Source organism: Poromitra crassiceps (genome assembly GCF_964638095.1).
Source record: "Poromitra crassiceps genome assembly, chromosome: 10".
Taxonomy (NCBI): Eukaryota; Metazoa; Chordata; class Actinopteri; order Beryciformes; family Melamphaidae; genus Poromitra; species Poromitra crassiceps.
The window spans coordinates 47,403,021-47,422,422 of NC_139631.1; the positions used below are offsets into that span (position 1 = coordinate 47,403,021).

Below are 19,402 nucleotides of genomic sequence, written 5' to 3' on the forward strand. Positions count from 1 at the left end.
ACACACATGAGTGATAGAGATCATTATTCATTGAGCATGCGTTTCTAAATATATGGTCTAAATAGGTTTACAGATTGTGGAAATTTATAGGCTGAGATTACACATTTAGGGGACAGAAATCGCTGATCAAAGTAAATCAAATGACTGATGTGAATACAAGCGGCAGCTTTAGCAGTCCTTCGGCAGACTATATCCAACGCGGATTTTCATTCTGACATAGGTTACATTAAATATCCGCTAAAACTCTGATCACGCACTGCGCTTTCATAGAATGAGGAAATGGGTGTGGGCGTGGATCAACTCAGCTGTTCATAATGTGATTGGCTAGCGCACCTCTTTCGCGTGGACGCGCGCCTGTGCGCGAGCGAAAAACGTGCGCGTGCACAGGCAGATCCCAGATAAAGCCAGCTTCAGTTATCGAGTAGAAAACCAGCGTCGTATAAACTAGATAGCTTTGATCCTGTTCAGTCAAACCAGATCAAAGTGACAGATCGCGGGTCTGTTAAGATAGCTTCGTAGTACAGGCTACAGTAAGAGAGAAGTGCAGCTAACTACTTGATGAACACAGAAGTAGTTGACATACATGAACATCACACAGAAGCAACCAATAAAGCACAGCTAGCAGAGCTTTATAGGCATCAGCAGAGTGTGAATGTGTCTTTAAAGGGTGAGGCTGGTGTTTTTAATGCATGGTTTACCATCAACAAATCCTATGAAAATAACATCAACAATGTGTTTGCTCTACTCCCGCTAGTTTATGACTTCCCACATGCCGTTTTTAGACATCAACCCGGAAGTCATTTGCTCCAATTATAAGATACAAATCTTGAAATACCGCTCATAAATACAGTTTACATTTTTTTAAATTGCTGTTACCATGAAAAATCAGGCTGTTGTAGTTATTATAAAATGTGGGGAAAAATAGGCACATCATTTTAGGGGTGCTGGGTTAGATAGAAATCATAGTAAAAATAATATAACCTGTTATGTTTCAAAGTTCAATATTTTACTGAGATGTTTCGAGCCTCAGCTCTTCATCAGGTCATCTTACAAACATGTTATCGTTATCGGTTATTTTAATACATCAATGGTTTTAACGGATGCATGCTAGCATTAGCCGCTTGTGTTAGCCAGCTTTTAACTTTCATTCTTTAATGTCGGCATTACATTACTAACAATCTAACAACTGTCATTGTGCTCGATAATGCCGTACAGCGTATCGACGCGGGTTACACCTCTTTCTTCTATAGCTAGCCTATCCGCTGGTCATTTTTCTTATGGACATCTGCTACGGTATAGAATGCCTAGCTCACTAGTAACCCGCGGGGTAGAGAGATTCGTCCAACTGCTAACCACCTCCTAAAATCCTTGAGTCCGACCTGCTGTATTTCCCCCCTTCGGAAGCAGTGGCCTACGCCCCCTTGGGGAGATCACTCAAGTTATCGGTGGCTCTCTCTAGCACTTGTCTGATGTTGTGTGTGTTGGAATTAATTCTAACTATGTGTTAATCTGCACTGGTTAAGGTCGTGTTAAAGTTTTTCCCTTGAGATGACAATTCTTGCTTAACCTGACGGTGTTTTAATCCACCTTTCCTGTCAAGTGGTCGTTTAAACTTGTCATTACAAAGGCCTCCAGAGTAACCTTAAAAGACGTGACACGTCAGGCTAGACCAAATGTTCCTAGTATTTTTATATCACGAGAAGAGGCTACTACCTAAAGGATGAACATTCGTTCAAATAAGAGAGATGAGATCAGGTATTGGTGCATATAGTTGCTTTTTATTTTAGCACATTGCTTAGCACAGCACAAATATAATTTCAATACAATTCTTAAACGTTCACATAGCACACTTTTAAACATAACATAATAACACAAATCATCTTTCTTAACCTTAAATTGAATAAACACTTTCAATTCAAGCACAAAACCCTTCTGGTGGGGTGACCAACTCCAATATTAATTAACCTTCTTGAAATCATGACCATAGTAAGTATATTTTGATTATTTACTGTAATTTATCATGTCGCTTAAGTCCTTTTAGTTGGACCCCAATAACTTTTGCATGGCTACAGTACACTTTAATCAGTTACTGTAACTTTCAGTATCAGTTGAGTGTGGCTGCATGTGGCCTTCTGCACCCATTCTAATAATAGCTCAGTCAGGCCACTGCTAACCTGTTGCTTCATGCAGTGAAAAGAGGAAGTGTTTTCTCTCCCCTATCCAAATCTAACACTTCTTGTTTAAAGTAATGCTTCCACAAGATCTTATTATCCAGGACTTGAAATGATCCAGCTGAGATAAAATAAATAACTGAAATGTAATTTCCTTAAGTAGAATGGCATGCTTCCTCTAGGCTCTGTTCCGTTCTTTAACCACTGGTTTCCTACCCATATAAAAATAGATCTACGGTAATCCAACTTCCCTAAACGAGTTCAAATTGCAGACGTAGGCTACTGTAGACACCTGAGCTAAATAAACCACTTTACAATGGTTCCCATAATAAAATGCTGCCTTATCTAATTCCCAGCCAGGTAAGTTCCAGTACAAGTGTTCCCAGAATAAAATGCTGTATCTTAGGCCTTTTCCTATAGAAAAACCCAATCAGCTCTGAGTGCCAACTTTCCAGTTCAGGTGTATCTTTAATGAAATAATTTATTTCCCCACATCCGCTATATGGGGAATAAACATTTGTATCTCCCGAGGGCTCGAACTCGCCTCCCATGTGAAGTGTTCTATATCATGTAAAATACTACATAACTTATCCTCAGTCTCCCAGGTCCTGGACAGATCGTCAATGGTAATATTACTATTATGCCCGGTCTGCACCTTCTAATACACGGGGCACCGGCCATCGTCAATCTCTCACCATGAGCCCCTTATATCCTGAATCGCTTGAATTCCTTTACAATCGTACCAGTATTAGGTCTGGTCATCTTTCGACCCTTTTCACCATGAGCGAGCATAGGTGACTGCATGTATGTCACTCTCAAACGCCTGTGTGCAGGTATGAAACAGATTTATTTCCAAACTTTTAACAAATGGAATCTATTCCCCTATAGATGTAGTTTATATAAATGCATTTACATCGAATGAGAGAATTAATTTAAACCCTTTCCATAGCTGGCAATGCATGTCACATTGAAAATGCCGGTGTGCAGGTATGAAACAGATTTATTTCCAAACTTTTAACAAATGGAATCTATTCCCCTATAGATGTAGTTTATATAAATGCATTTACATCGAATGAGAGCATTCATTTAACCCCTTTCCATAGATGGCAATGCATGTCACATTGAAAATGCCGGTGTGCAGGTATAAAACAGATTTATTTCCAAACTTTTAACAAATGGAATCTATTCCCCTATAGATGTAGTTTATTTAAATGCATCTACTTTAAGTGGGGAAATTCATTTAGAGGATTTTAACATAAAAGACAATGCAATAATGCTCCATTCTATACCAAGGAGTGTAGGTACGTATAACATAGACTAATTCCCAAACTTCTGACAAATAGAACTTATCCCCTCATACTATATATTTCCTGTTTAAAAACAAAACGGCTTCACTAACCATTTTAAGCCATGAACATCCCCGCTTAATCACATCGAACTTCCTCCCAGCCGCTAACCAACAGGAACATAATATAATTTAACAGTTAAAAACCCACTTCCTTTCCTGCGGCGGAGAGAAGAAATCATCCCGAAACCCATCTAAACGTAATCTGTGTTAACGACAGATGATCTCCTTATACGGTTTACATCCTACACCTGTGTTGAAAAGGTTTCCTACCCGTTAGATTCAAACTGGGTCTCGGTCGGGGTTCACTCTCGCTCCGTGGCTGGTTTAGGCTGGCTGGTTAGTCCGTGGTTTGGTTCGTGGTTCGATCGGAAATAGCATCTGCACGCATAGGGACGTGAAGACCCCAACTGATGATTTCTCTTGTCTTTTATAATAAATTTCCGCCAAATCATTTCCCTTAACCAATATCCTACCTCACCACTACTTCCTCATTTCCCCCCGACTTGTTTCCGAACAGGACACTGAACTTACTCAATATCCACCTTGCAGCACCTGTGACTTTCCATGGGAACATTTCCACACATCTTCAGACCACTGCTGCATTTCTCAAGCAGGCACCTGTCCTACTTCCTTATTTTCCCCTTTTATATACGGTAATTAAACGTGCCTGAATGGGCTCTCTGAATACTCCATGTTAAATATTATTGATTAAACCTTGCACATATCAATCAATCATCATATGTTCGCCTGCCACGGGTCCATACTCATCGACACAACCGATAACGATAGCTGGAATAACAGACACATATTTTCAGAACTTACCAGGTTGTCCAACTGCCTGTGTATGCCAGGAAATGTGTTTTATAATGTTACAACTCCCGTTACCTCCCAATACCAGCCATTAGCTAATAGCTAACGGGTTAGCCTGTCGCAAACAGACACTGAAGGTTTTATTTTGGGTAAAGCACGAGGAGAGTATTTATATCTCTGGGAAGTGCTTTATAATAATAATAATAATAATAATAATACATTTGATTTAAAAGCGCCTTTCAGGTCACTCAAGGACACTTTACAGAGTTAAAATCAGATGCAAAACAACAGATAAAAGCAGAACAGTATAAAATATAAGAAGAGTGCAAGAGAAACAAGATAAAAAAACTAAACAGTAAACAAAGAAAACACCATGGAAATTACAGAGAGTATGCAATCTTGAAGAGGTGAGTTTTGAGGCTGGATTTGAACAGAGGGAGGGAGTCAATATTGTGGATGTCAGGTGGGAGTGAGTTCCAGAGTTTGGGAGCAGAGCGGCTGAAAGCTCTGTTCCCCATGGTGGTGAGCCGGGCAGAAGGGACAGTGAGGTATGGAGGAGGAGGATCTGAGGGAGCGGGTAGAGGTGGCAGTGTGAAGGAGGTCAGACAGATAAGGAGGGGCAAGGTTGTGGATGGCCTTGAATGTATGCATGAGGATTTTGAAATCTATGCAGAATTTGACCGGGAGCCAGTGTAGTTGCTGTAGGACAGGGGTAATGTGATGGAAAGAGGGGGTTTTGGAGATGATTCGGGTGGCTGAGTTCTGGACCAGTTGGAGCTTATGGAGGGATTTCTGAGGGAGACCGAAGAGGAGGGAGTTACAATAATCGATGCGGGAAGTGACAAGGCTGTGCACAAGAATAGCGGTGGTGTGGGGGGTGAGGGAAGGGCGGAGACGATTTATTTTGCCTAGGTGGAAATAAGCAGACCGGGTGATATTACTGATGTGAGATTTGAAGGAAAGTGAGCTGTCGAGGATGACACCCAGACTCTTGACCTGAGGGGAGGGGGAAACTAAGGAGCTGTCAATTGAGAGGGAAAAACTGTCAACTTTGGATATGTCAACTGTCAGCTTTGACTATGATGTTCGCAAGCTCCTCTCCTCGTAGCTGTTGTATAAGGATACAGAAGAGACAGGCAGCTGGATAACATTAGTTAGAAAAACAACCCGACTGAGAGACAGCAGCACTGGGCTGCCCAGTTAGTAAACGCAAGTTACAACGTAGCCAATGCTTCAGTTAGATTTCATCTGTTAAACCAACATTTGTTCCAAAATAAATTAAATCATAACGTTAATCAAATGCTACGGAAACATTAACCTATCAATAGAGCTGAAAAGATCAGTTCATCGGATAATAATTTCACCCTGTATGACGGTTTGTTGCCCAGAGCACCTGGCTGCTAGGAGCAATCTCCGACAACGAAATTCAGATTTCCATACAGGCGTCATTTTGATAAACCGACCTCATAGTGGGAATCTACATGGTTACTTCTGGCGAGACAAAATTATTATAACTTAAAGTGCCATATTTACAGAGGTAGAGAGGATTGACTACACAACACACTGTGCACAAATCTAGAAACAGCAGCTCTACATAAGAAAGTTTAGAGGGGATAGAGAGGGGGGGCTCAGACTGAGGTTTCAACCCAAAAGAGACTCTGGTGCTCTGATCTGAGAAGATTTTGGCTTCAATACACCATACAGGGAGCAGATAGGGACGCTCTGCATTTATTTATATCTCAATATATATATATATATCTGTCAAATAACATGTGCCCCCCTATGACATCACTCAGTCTTGTCACAATGCCTCCTTGTGTGTGTGTGTGTGTGTGCGCGCCCTTATGACATCCCTTTTGACATCATCACTGATGACATCACATCATTAGCTAATTAGCCTAATTAGAAAATCGGCTCCATCAGCCGCACGGGTGCCCTTTACACACCATGAAGAGTTCAGCCCGATCGCACGTAAAACGGCATAGCTGTGGCCGAACACAGAACTTGAAACAAACAAACCAAGTCCACATACCGTACTCAATTTTATATATTTTATTATTTTATTATAGACTACGCTACGCGCGCTCGATGACTAGCTCGTCCTCGTCTGTCCTTTACACCCTGAAGGGTTCAGCCCGATCGCACGTAAAACGGCATAGCTGTAGCCGAACACAGAACTTGAAACAGACAGTCCACATACCCAATTCTATATATATATATATATATATATAATGAGGAAACGCGTTGTTCCTGCAAATAAATAAATGGGCTCTATCGTCACAAATGCGGTAATTTTGCGGGGGGTTTTTGCGTCCGAATAGCGCAGCACAAAGCCCTAATTGTGGGCGTGTCGGCCTGCTGCGCTTGGCTTCATCTCGGCGCAAAGCTCCATATAGGCATATTTATGCCCAAAGCGTTCACATGTGTGATCATGTCCATCCCCCAAGCCACAGCGTCATGTCTGTGACGGAGACGCAGCTTCCAACACGCTGAATGCAGGGTGCTTTTACTGAGACAAGGGGAATTAGAGATAAGAAAGGCAGACTTGATACATGACAAGCAGGTCAATAGTTTTCTAAAACACAATGCTATGACAGTGAAAATAATCCATCTGTGGGAAGGCAATTCTGGGCGAGTGGAAAAAACAAACAAGGGTGAACTAGTTCGGATTCAATATATAGTAGATAAACAATATTCCATTTGAAACACATCAAAGGGCTACCGCACTGCGCAGTTACGCAGGGAATATCACCATGGTGTTATTATGTCCCAAAGCGTGCGCTTACTGTAATTAGACATTTCATTCATATAGGCTACATACAGAGGTCTGTACATGTAGGAAGACGTGACGCTGCCTTTTACTGCGGTGTGGCGCTTGGATGAAAAAATGTTGTAAACGGATCCCAGCATATCGGCGACATTTTGGAACCCTCAGCATTGTGCTAAGGCTAGACTATGCTAACGCTAACTTTCACAATAACTAACAAGGCTAATTCAGGGCAGGCTTAGTTTTATAACTTTTACCTGCTGCTCCTGCACATCACAGCGCAGTCTAAATGATGCGACATAAATATACATTATGTAAAGTCATTGCATAAATGTGTTTTTATTGAAAAAATGTGCATCGTCTTGTTGGAGTGGATATCACAGTGCAGCATTGTTATGGTCAAACTTCCCCTACTTCACTATATCACGCATTTGCGACTGGTTTATATACACCCCATGGCTGTGGGCCTGTTTAGGCGTGGGGGGTGGGAGAGGTTAGGTTTTGGGTTAGGGTCTGGGGGAGGTTAGGTTTAGGCGTGGGGGGTGGGAGAGGTTAGGTTTTGGGTTAGGGTCTGGGGGAAGTTAGGTTTAGGCATGGGGGGAGGTTAGGTTTGGCGTGGGGGCTGGGAGAGATTAGCTCCAGCTCCACCGACACGCTGCACGCCGCCTCGCTCAGCTGGTTCTGCTTGTGGGCTATCGGCATTGTGACCTGTCGGCACATAGACGCGGCACCGTCACTACACCCTCCCTCCTCCCACCCTCCCTCCTCCTGTGGAAGCTCCGGGGGGAAATGGCGGCGATTGAGTGCCAGGCAGTCTGAATGAAATTGAATGTAACGTTCCCAATTCTATGTATTAAATTCTAAAAAACTACCCTCAACATTTGGGAAGGCTAAGCCACACAACTAGGTCATTATAATCGCATTTCATGCTTCGAAGGCGACTTGACGTCCATGAGGACCGAGAGGACTCAATCACAGCAGGTCTCCGCTGATAGAGACTACCACGGAGATCTCTGTTACATGCGCAGGCAGTTACGCCTCCTCCTCCTGACCGCCTGGAGTATTTCCCGGAGGGTGAGGGTTCTTAAAGGGACAGGACCTAAAACAGAGCGTTTCAGACAGAGGGTGAACTGAAGGGGGCAGTGAGAGCCAGTACAAGATAAACAATGAGTTTTTTGAACTATGAATGATGCAATAAGTTACTCTACTGGTGGCCAACAATAAAATAATAATACATTATATTAGCAAAATTTGGGCCCTTTAAAAGAAAGGTCAGCACTCTTGTACTTGCTGATGGGCACACATAGTGCTGCGTGAGCCAATATATGTGTGGGTGGGGGGTTATGATTCTGAGTGAATTTGTTTGTGTTTGTGTATTTTGTATTTTATGTGTTTTTGTACATACAGGTATTTGTGGTTTTTATGTTTTTTTCCTTCCTGCATCATGTTAAACATTTAAACGAATAAAAAAAGATAAAAAACAAAGGTCAGAACAACTAAGAAGAATGGCTTATATCAGCAGTTGTTTAGATTGAAGTCAGTCAGGAATCTAGCATAGCATATTTGCATTGTATATTGCATTGTACAAACTGATGGAAAACAACTGCTAACTAAGTTATTTTAAAAGAAAGGTCAGCACTCTTGTACTTGCTGATGGGCACACATAGTGCTGTGAGCCAATATGTGTGGGTTTGTGGGTGGGGAGGGAGGGGGTCCTGTGAAGAGAGGGGTTATGTTTCTGACTGAATTTGTTTGTGTTTGTGTATTTTGTATTTTATGTTTGTTGTACATGTTTGTGGTTTTGATGTATTTTCTTCCTGTATGTTAAAAATGTAAATCAATTAAAAAAAGATAAAAAAGAAAGGTCAGAACAACTAACACAGATTAACTCATTGAGTGCCAATGACGTCGAACAACGTCAATTCAAATAGTAACGTAGAGTGCCAATGACGTCTAAAGACGGCAAATGTGTTTTTTGACAGTGGGACGTGGATCAAAGCCTGATGCATCTCCTCTAAAAGTATGGGGGATTTTGAAGGTGTAGAAGCTATTTTACGAACCCATTAAGTGGCGACAGTGCTCTCCGGATTAGAGAAAGATGAGAAAAAAGAGTAGAAGAAGCCGTGTGGGGAAACGGAAATGCTGTAACGTTAGCTGTGCCTGTGAACAGCAGCCAATCTGCTGCCACAATTGAGCCCCTCCGTCTCCGCTGCGATAGCCCATCCACATGATAAGTTGCCAGAAAAGTAGCACGACACCAGCGTCTTTCTGAAAAGCCAAATCATTCTCAGTTGGAAGCGCTGGGAGCCGGCGAACAAAAACGGCGGAACGATGTGAAAATAGAGCTGGGTGTAGCGCACTTTGAAACATGCAGAGCAAACGTGCAGCAGGGAGCCACCAGAGACACTCCCACTGAGGAGTTTGCAGTTGAGGGGGGTGGGGCACGCAGGGCACCATACAACACGTACCGACCCAGACAGCAGGCTCGATGGACAGATTGGCAAAACACAAGCTAGAATATCTGATGCCCACCAGCAGTAAATCAAGACCAGCAAGAAGGCCAGCGCTGCTGGTTGCAGCTAAAAAATATTATTTTGCCATCAAAATTCCTTTGTTTTCGCTCTTTTATTGAAGGAAATTATTTTTGAGGTGTCACTACATCAGAAAATATTAGCTTCAGAGTCAGTGATGTGCTTGAAATGCTTCATTTCACAAAAGGCTCATTATCTCAGCTTCTAATTTGAAACGTCTGTTTTTGCGGTGTTTACATAGTAATATCACACAATATTCTGTGGGCCTCGAGAAATCACTGAAAACGCTCTGAAAGGGCTGGCACTGGGAGCATCCGTTTTCCAAAAGTGGCTGGCACTCAATGAGTTAAGAATGGCTTCTATCAGCAGCTGTGTAGATTGAGGTCAGTCAGGAATCTAGCATAGCATATTTGCATTGTATAACATAAATTAATCACTGCATCATAGCTGTAATGTTAAGACATAATTATATCTGTCAACATTATCTAGCAAAGCTTAACATCATGAACACATCAGTTTCAGAAACAGCCAGAGAGAGAGGAGCAGCAGCAGGTCCCTCATCTGTTACAGAGGATGTGAGACAAGGTGAGCTCATCAAGTGGTTATTAAAAGTTGTTACAAGCAATCTTTTGACATGTGTGAGGTGTCATAAAGACAGTTCAACATTGGAGCAATATTTACCTTTGCCAGTAAGCTAGCATGACATAGATACAGTCAGTCTGTGTGGGAGCACCCACAAAATGTTACTACGGCTGGCGCGCGAGACTAGACGGTGGGGGAAAACCCCCCATATATCTCAGTGGGCTGACTCACCAAAGGACGGTGCTGCGGCTCTACACTACAGGATTGGGGATTTGACAGCTGGTACTGCATAGACGTCTGTTCAGATGTGCGTTTACTGCGGTGGTTGAATCCCCGATCCTGTCTGCCTGAGCTGGGCTAGCAGCTAAATGCTAACTATGCTGAATGTGGAGAACAGGAGGATTTCCCCCATGTTGACCCATTGACCACACGTCTATGATGAGACAGCGCCTGAATGTATGTTTGGTATCACGGATTCATAGCAATCTCAAGATCCATATGATACCTAGACTGTCAGTCAGCAATCTAGCTTGTAGCATATTTGCATTGTATAACGTAGATTAACCAGTATCATAAATGAATCTATACACCATAGCAACAATGGCATGTAACATGATCTATTAATATTGCCTAGGAAAGCTTAACATCATGAACCACATGACCTCTGTTCCAGAAACAGCCACAGAGAGTGGAGCAGTGGCAGGTCCCTCATGTGTTACCGAGGACCAAGGTGAGCTCATAGGGTGACACTGGCAACTAAAAGTTATTACAAGCAATAATTTGTAGCATTTTCAACTGGAAAGAGCTTTGCAACACTTAACATTAAGTAAACTAAAGTAAGGGTGTATTCACGCCTGTCTCGTTTGAGTGTTTTCCCTCTTGGTGCGGTTCGTTTGGGGGAGTGTGAACACAGCAATCGCACTCGCGGGACAAAACAAGCGGGCTGAGATCGCCAACAAAGGGTGGTCTCGGTCCGCTTCCAAACGAACTCTGTAGCGGTTCTTTGTGGTGAGAACGTGATCCAACCTCGATCCTACACAACTACAGGAAACATTGCACATTTTTGGATAAACCAGCTGCCGAAGTCAGCTGCACTGTGCGTAATAGCCTGAAGGACGAGCATTTTTATCGGTTAAAAACAACATTGTGGCATACCACAACTTAAGAGACTAAGAGACATTCACCTACTGCTGCGGGCCCTTTAAGAGAGAGGGTTTGTGCCTCTGGTGTTACCGTAGTTCCCAGCTAACGTTCCTTCTCAACAAGCTAAGAGTGACATGTTAGCGATGTCCTTGACATGTAATGAATATAGTTGGAGTGTGGAAATAAATCCTGTTGGATACAGCTTGCGCCTCCTCTTTCCCGCACACTCAACATCTTGATTCTTCGACTTGTGAAACTAGTGTTTGCATGGATAAACCTTTGGGGATTTTTTTATGATTGCATCAGTAGTTTGAACTCGACCAACTTACCTCTGGTTTCCAATATGGTAAATGAAAACAAGTCATGGTGATCAGAGCCAGCCTTCTTTGTGACAAGATTGTCTGATTCAGACTGATTGCATGTCTTCCTCAAATTGTACGTAGGCTATTATTAAATGTATTAATATTTTATTGCTGACAGGGCAGGTGTTCATCTGCGTAATCCTCTGAAGTCTCCATGATAGTAATAGCAGAAGTTGCGAGGTGCTTATTTGATCTCTCTCCCTCCCGCTTTCTCTCTCTCGCACACTCGACGTACAATGTGGGCCTACCCAACACACATTCTTATAAGCATATAAATCTCTGGGAATAATTGTTTTCCATCCCGGGAGGCTATTGGCCTTGATTTGTGGATTTGTGAACACAAACGAACTAAGGCACAAATGCAACAATTAAGCCCCTGAATCGGAACAAAGCAAACGAGTAACAGGTGTGAATACACCCTAAGATGGTTTCTGGAAAATACTTTAAACAATAAGTATACTTTTACGGCTAAGGGCATGTAATTTTACAAATCTAGATCAACCTAAGTGAACCTAGCTTAGCAACACTAACTGGAACCATTTAGATTACATGAACAAGGAGAGGCATGCTTCCCCTGTGAGAACCCTCACAGATTATATAGCAAATGAGTTGGAAACTACTTTAGATGTGAACTCTCAGATGCAACAACTCAATACAGTGAGTCGTAAAAAATACAAACATCAAATACCATCATTCAATATCATTTGGAATCAGTGAAACTAGTTAAAAGTAGAATCCAGCCAAGAATCAATCCATTGAGCCAATGGTCAAAATCAGAAAGATCAGACTACACCCAGTATATCCCATTAAAGGATAAACCAGACAGACAATACTCAATAATGAGCCAATGGCAAAATTCAGCTAGTAACCAGCCAAACTAGCTGAAGGCAAAAACGAACAACTAGACAAACGTTGAAGGTGGAATTCAACCAACAACCAATCAAAAGTTGAAAGTGAAATTCATCCAATGCATTTAACTGTTGAAGGCAATAGAGCACCGCAGGAATGAGTCCAGAAGTATACTTCCGGGTTCATAAGAGGAAAAGTGAATGGGGTTTTAGAATGGGGATTTCACTTAAATGCATAAAATAATATGTGGTTAACAAAAGTTTATGGGAACGTGAATTTGGGTTCAGCGGGATAAGCTTCACAAACATTAATAACTTTTATGACTTTTGGAACGTAAATGTGTTTTTTTAATGAATTTTTTTAGAAAACGCGACAAAAGGCATAAAAGTGATTAACATTCAGGAAAGATTATCCTGCTGAACCCAAATTTGCGTTCCCATAAACTGTTGTTGTTGTTACTTATATTATGCATTTAAGTGAAATCTCCATTCTAAAACCCCATAGCCTTTTCCCTGACCAACCAAAATGGCAGCGATTTCTGGTTAAGCCAGACAAAAATACGTCATCCCTGTGGTACTCTATAGTCCATGAACAGTTAAAGTTGGAGGTGAAAGTCGACCAACAAGCAGTTAAAATTGCTGGAGGCGACCTCCAACAAACAGTTAACTCATTCATGGCCAGTTTAGGACTGCCAATATTTAGCACAGGCCAAAGATTTTCATAATTGTTGGTCATCTTTCAAGACCCACAGTAAATTATCTATTAGCACCAAAGTGATTTGCAATACCTCAAAATGAAGATGTACGTCTCTGGGTTCACCAGGAGAAAAAAAAAAGAGCTTTTAGCATGTTCTGTACTCTACTTATAGCCATTTATATACACCCTGTTTTCACCAAAAAGGTCTCTCTGAGAAGACAAACAGGAGAAAAGGCCATTTTTGTAAAATACACAATCTCAGGCAGAACTCGCTCTCAATTCTTTTATTTTGAACTGTATTGACATCAGACATGTAAATATTATTCCTTATGACACAAATGACAAAAAAAAATATATATATATATATATACATGAAGTGCTTTTTTTACATTCAACAATACAGTTTACTCAGTGTTAGTGAGTGTGCAGACAGACACACAGACAGACAGACAGACAGACAGACAGACAGACAGACACACAGACAGACACACAGACACACACACACACACACACACACACACACACACACACACACACACACACACACAGAGAGAGAGTTCTGTCCACAGCTGCTGCTGGATCGCACCTCTTCCCAGGGAACACTACTGATCGCCCCGCAAATTAGCATAGGAGGGGAACACCAAACTGGTTTGAGATCAGCGTCTAGCCTCCTCTGCCTCTGCATCGTTTTCCTCCTCTCGTTCGGGCTGGGACGAATGCTGCGACACAGGAACGGGGTCGGCTTGGCTTTGGGACCAGGCGCTGGAACCAGATCGATCATGTTGGTTTGACTTCCGCGAACAACTCAATCCAGGTTCGCCCTGCAGCAGAGGCGACCAGCGCAGCGCGCCGAGGGGTGTTTCAATGGCGTTTCTCCTCTATGCAACAGGCAGCGTTTCTCCGTTTTCTCCTCCTCTTCCATTTCAAAACAACAGCTGCGGTATGTGTTTGATAACGTGTTGTCGGCTTGCTTTGAGGCTAGGGACCTGATAACATGTCACAGGCTGGGGAAGTCTTTGTACTACGCGCTGTACTAATAAAAACAAAAACACGTCAAATTGGCCCTCTGGGCTATTCCTGATAACACGTCAAAGACGTCTTTGGCCATGAATGAGTTAAGAGTTAAAGGAGAAGGTCAGCCAGCAGACAGTTAAACCGTCTTTCCCAACAAGTCAGCCAGGTAGATAAAATACCACAATAACGCCCAACCTTCCTGAAATTCCAAATAAGTTCATTTTGGGGTTGGTTACACTTCTGTTCATACACCTATCAGTGGCTGTAAACCCCCCCCCCCCCCCCACACCACCCACACACACATATATATATATATATATATATATATATATATATATATATATATCTAAGGTATAGCTTACTGTACGTGCAAGTCTGAGGTCTCTGTGTGCACTGCGTGCACCTTTGCGCATTGGTGAGGGCGGATTATGATGAGTTGTCTTCCACAGCCAGGTTCTTTAGGTCGCTGTATCGTTATGTACAGTAACCGTGCCAAAACAGCAATAAATACACCATGGGTAGGAGCACCTCAGTAAGTATGGGAGACAGGACACCAGGATAGATTGCCACAATGATTTACTTAAGTTCAAGGAACAATGATATACAGTACAATGATTTGATAAAATCAAAAAAAAAGATAAAATAAGGTGGGCAGCAAATACTGAACAAGCAATGATACAAACAAACTGAGAATACAAGCTTAAGACTCAGGTAAAATAAGGTTCAGAGGACTGCGTGGGTTATACACACTCAAACACACAGGTTAGTGGTCAACGATACAATGTTCCTTTAAATATAGTAAAAGCAAATCTAGTACAGCAAAGTAAAATCAAAGGGCTAAAAGGCAGACAATACAAATATCGGTATGCAGGTTAAAATGCGTGCACGCAAGGGTCAGCGCCCCAGAGCGACAGGCGGGAGGACAACTAACGGCTCGTGCACACCTACAATGGCAAAATCGCTTTTCCGCTGTGTCGCAGCGTTTTGTGGCCGTGGAAACCAGCTTCCAGCTTGGAGCTGTAGAAACGTTTTCAGGTAGATGTACACAGAAGGGTGGGGGGAGGAAATGTGTAGGAAGAGCTAGCTTAACGAAAGGTCCCGCCCTAGTCCCGCCGTTTGAGCGTGAAGCCGCTCAGAGACAAGCCACCTCTAGTCTGCGACAGCAAAACGCAGGGCGGTTCCTGCGGCAGGGGGCGCGAGGTTGAAATGGACCAATCAGACGCGGAAATAGAGCAAGACAGCCTATCAAGATGCAGCGTCAAAGAGGCTTTCACAGGAGGCATGCCGCCGAGCGTTTCATGGTGTGCACGAGCCGTCGCGGCTCTTTGACGCTGCATCTTGATAGGCTGTCTTGCTCTATTTCCGCGTCTGATTGGTCCATTTCAACCTCGCGCCCCCTGCCGCAGGAACCGCCCAGCGTTTCGCTGTCGCAGACTAGAGGCGACTTGTCTCTGAGCGGCTTCACGCTGGCGGGGCGGGACTAGGGCGGGACCTTTCGTTAAGCTACCCAATGACAGCTCTTCCTACACATTTCCTCCCCCCACCCTTCTGTGTACATCTACATGAAAACGTTTCTACAGCTCCAAGCTGGAAGCTGGTTTCCATGCCCACAGAACGCTGCGACAACAGTGGAACAGCGATTTTGCCATTGTAGATGTGCACGAGCCGTAAGCAGGAAGAATCTCTCTGCTAAGGAAGGGTTAACAAGATGCACCAGCACCATAAGCTCACAATAAAGGAAAGGTTTGTTGTCAAAGTCAAAGTTACGATACCACCAGGACCAGACGCACAGCCTCCGCCTTACTCACTCTGGAACACTGAAGACTGGCAATGCTGGCAATCCTTTGGTAGGGAAGACGCTGACTTGATTTGATTGTCCCATTTGCCACAGCTGTGGCAATTGTCCGCAGCTCACCGGCAGACCGGAAGTGAAGGAGTGAGAGCGCACGTTACTGGATACCAAAGTAAAAGTCACACCAATAAAATAAAACATCCCGCTGCCCTCTTTACAGTTACACACAATAATTACTCCTCCTCAGCTATGAAAATGACATTGCATAAACAAATGGATGTCACTGTCACTGTAACACAACCACAGTTTTAACAATTAGCTCAATACACAGAAAGACTCTGAAATTAAAAGCACAACAAACTCAAAAAACCGCGGGCGGGTCCAAAACTCCCCCTGCCCACCGACATCAGCTGCCCCTGCGCCACCAGCAATAAAACTGTTTTTAACTTAGCAATGACGTCCACTTGATGACAAAACCCATCCTCCCGAAAAGCAACAAGCAAGCCCTCCGCGCACACAGCAGTAATATAGAGCATCTTGTGCCGAACTGCATGTAAACGAAGCGTTGAAATGCTTTGAAAACTACCGCTGTGCGTCCATTTCCTATCACAACCACATCATCATAACCTCACGTCACCAGGCTCTTCTCAGCGAGAAAGAGCCTGGCCTCCGATTACAAGGGATTTTGTCACTCGGCCTGTTTCCGGCCTAGAGCCCGCCCTAGACAGGAAACAAGCAGCGGAAACAGCTCGTTCACTTCAGACACAACTAATAAGAAAATGAAATGGAAAACAACAAAACAAAAGATGGACGTACCAAAGTTTTTTAAGAAGTTCTTGTAGAAACATTGCGGATTCACAATATCACATATTTTAAGCCAATACAGAGGCTTTACTTTTCAAACAAATGGCCAATTGATGGAATAATTATAGTTTGTCTGTCCGCTGTTATCGAAAATGGAGGATCAAGTACAACAGTTGAAGCATCTCTGCTGCCTGTGCTAGGAAAGACATGGACATTGATCATTAGTGTTGTGACGTTCGCGAACGACCCGAATCTATTGAACGGCTCTTTGCTATGAACGAAGGGAACCGAGTCCTACTTGAGAGCCGTTCGTTTTAATGTTGTGCCCAAATTTCACTGCCTGCGCTCCCCAGCACGCACACAGGTTCCTCCCTCCCTCTGCTAGTCCGCTGAGCAGGCAGCATGGGGCAGGGAGGATAGGTCGGGTGCACTCGTTAGGCGCATGCTGTAGCTGGCCTGGGTGGGCGGACTCAGCTTAATATCAAAACCGGAGTGCATCTGCCGACTTTCTGAGTAGCGAAGTGTTGCATGAAATGCATCAAGGACAGCCAACTTTCAGCTTAGTCAGTAAATTCAATGACTAAATAAGCAGATGATATGGTGTCACCTTGTGTAATGTTTACAATGCAGTTTATTGACATTAGGTCTGGAAATACTGTATGAGTAATTTAATGCTGCTGCAGTCCACTGATGCAAAATGAAATAGTGGTGGGTCTAATCAAATCTGATCCAAATCATACCATATCATTATATTAGTGATTTCTCAGAGAAACAGTAGTGCGCGCCCCATAAAAAAAAAAGGAACAAGGAGCCGCTATTTTGAACGGCTCTCCGAAAGGAACGGATAAGATCCGGCTCCCTTCAAAGAGCCGTAATTCCCATCACTATTGATCATAAGATTTCACATGGCGAGTACTCCATTGTCTTTGGCTCTCCAGAAACCTTCCTCGGCAGTGACCACTAGAGAAATGTGCTAACGCTACTATACAACTTGTGTTGTTGTTGTTCTTCTTCTTATCAGGCTCTAGCTAACGTAACCTCGCCGCGTCAAGCTAACGGCAACAAAGAAGTTTTTTGGCGCACTTGTTTCTCATATTGTTTCCTGTTTCCTTGGTTTACGCCCCCATGGCCAAAAGCGGAGTAAAGCGTGCCCAGACTACATCATCATAAGCATAGCATCTCTTCCTCCTCCTCCTTGTTGTTCGTCTCGTCTCCTGGTTGGCTTGTATTCGCGAATGCCTGGAAATATCCCACCCACAACTCAACTAATTGTAATTGGCTAACCCCACAACTCAATGGAATTGTGATTGGTTAAAACACCTGTCATCAAAATTGTCGTCCCCATGTCATGACCAGAGTTGGGTCTTCGCGAAGGGTTGCTGGCTTGCTGTCAATCAAATACCATTTGCCAGTGGAGGCTGTTCCAAATATTTAACCCTATATTTGCTGAAACAAAGTGAGTCCAAGATCATAACAATTTAGGCAAGGGCGTCAATTCAGTATGGCAAGCTATGGCAGCCACCATACCTTGGCTTGCTAGCTAAATTTGACCAAGAGGGAAGGAGAGAGTGAGAGGGAGAGACAAAGCAGAGAGAGATATGCGCACGGGGAAAAAACTTGCATCTGCTTGTTAAGCTTAGGACATAGGAAGGCAGCGCGAGGCGGAGCTCCGCAAACCAGGGGCGCACTCCCCGCTTGGGTCGGTGTTCAGAGAACCGCTGTTTACATAGTACAGTGAACGGCCCATTATGAAGTCAAAGAAACGCAATTAAAAGTCAATGGAATGCCATTATGTTGAGTAGACTGAGCCCCATTCACACATGCGTCGTGCGTCTCCTCCCCTCCCCTCTCTCTCCTGCTCTCTCGCAGATGCCGAAGGAGGTGCGCAATAAGCAGATATCCTTACTTGCATCATTCTACCAATTATGTTGTTTGTTAAGCATACAGTAGCTACCTTGCAAAGTCTTTCTTGACTGGCGGTTATAGTTTGTAGACAGAGTTACCGTATCCAGGGGCAGCTGGTGCATTTTTCTCCAGGGGGTTGTATAGCCTACTACCAAAAATTGGGCTGGGTGATCTGGTTGAAATCAATATCATGATAATAATCATGAGGATTTTCTTGATATTATTACTGTTGTTCATGCTAGGTTATTTGGAAATAAACACTCCAACAACAATAATGTATTCTCTGGCAGGCAGGGATAATTACCAAAAGCCATTTTCACACATGCGCTTTATACCGGGAAATCAGTCATCGCGGACATTTGATCACTTCTAACCTTGTAATAAGAGTCTGCTTCATGTGTCAGCTTCATGTGTGGGCATGCCGATTTCCCCCCGTCTGCTCGCTCTCTGGCCAGTCCTTCAGTCCTCCTCAGTCAGCAGCCCGACAGGGACAGACACAGCGAAAATGGCAGTGGCTTGTTCTGAGAGTCTTGCAAGCCACCCAACGCTTGTAAAGAAAGCAGATGCATGAAGCGAAATGTGGAAGTATTTTGCCGACAGCGAAGGCAAGCCCCTGGACACATCAAAC

At 43.4% G+C, this 19,402-nt stretch overlaps 1 protein-coding gene across 1 annotated transcript in view; it reads left to right on the plus strand.

Annotated features, from left to right (window-relative positions):
• Positions 1–19,402, plus strand: part of LOC310784484 (protein NLRC3-like) — a gene marked incomplete at its 5' end in the record, with an annotated part of 67,493 nt that overhangs the window by 1,345 nt on the left and 46,746 nt on the right. Inside the window, one exon of the mRNA XM_083645471.1 lies at positions 10,883–10,939. Within this exon, the coding sequence (XP_083501597.1) occupies positions 10,883–10,939 (57 nt within the window). The remainder of the gene's footprint in view (positions 1–10,882; positions 10,940–19,402) is intronic.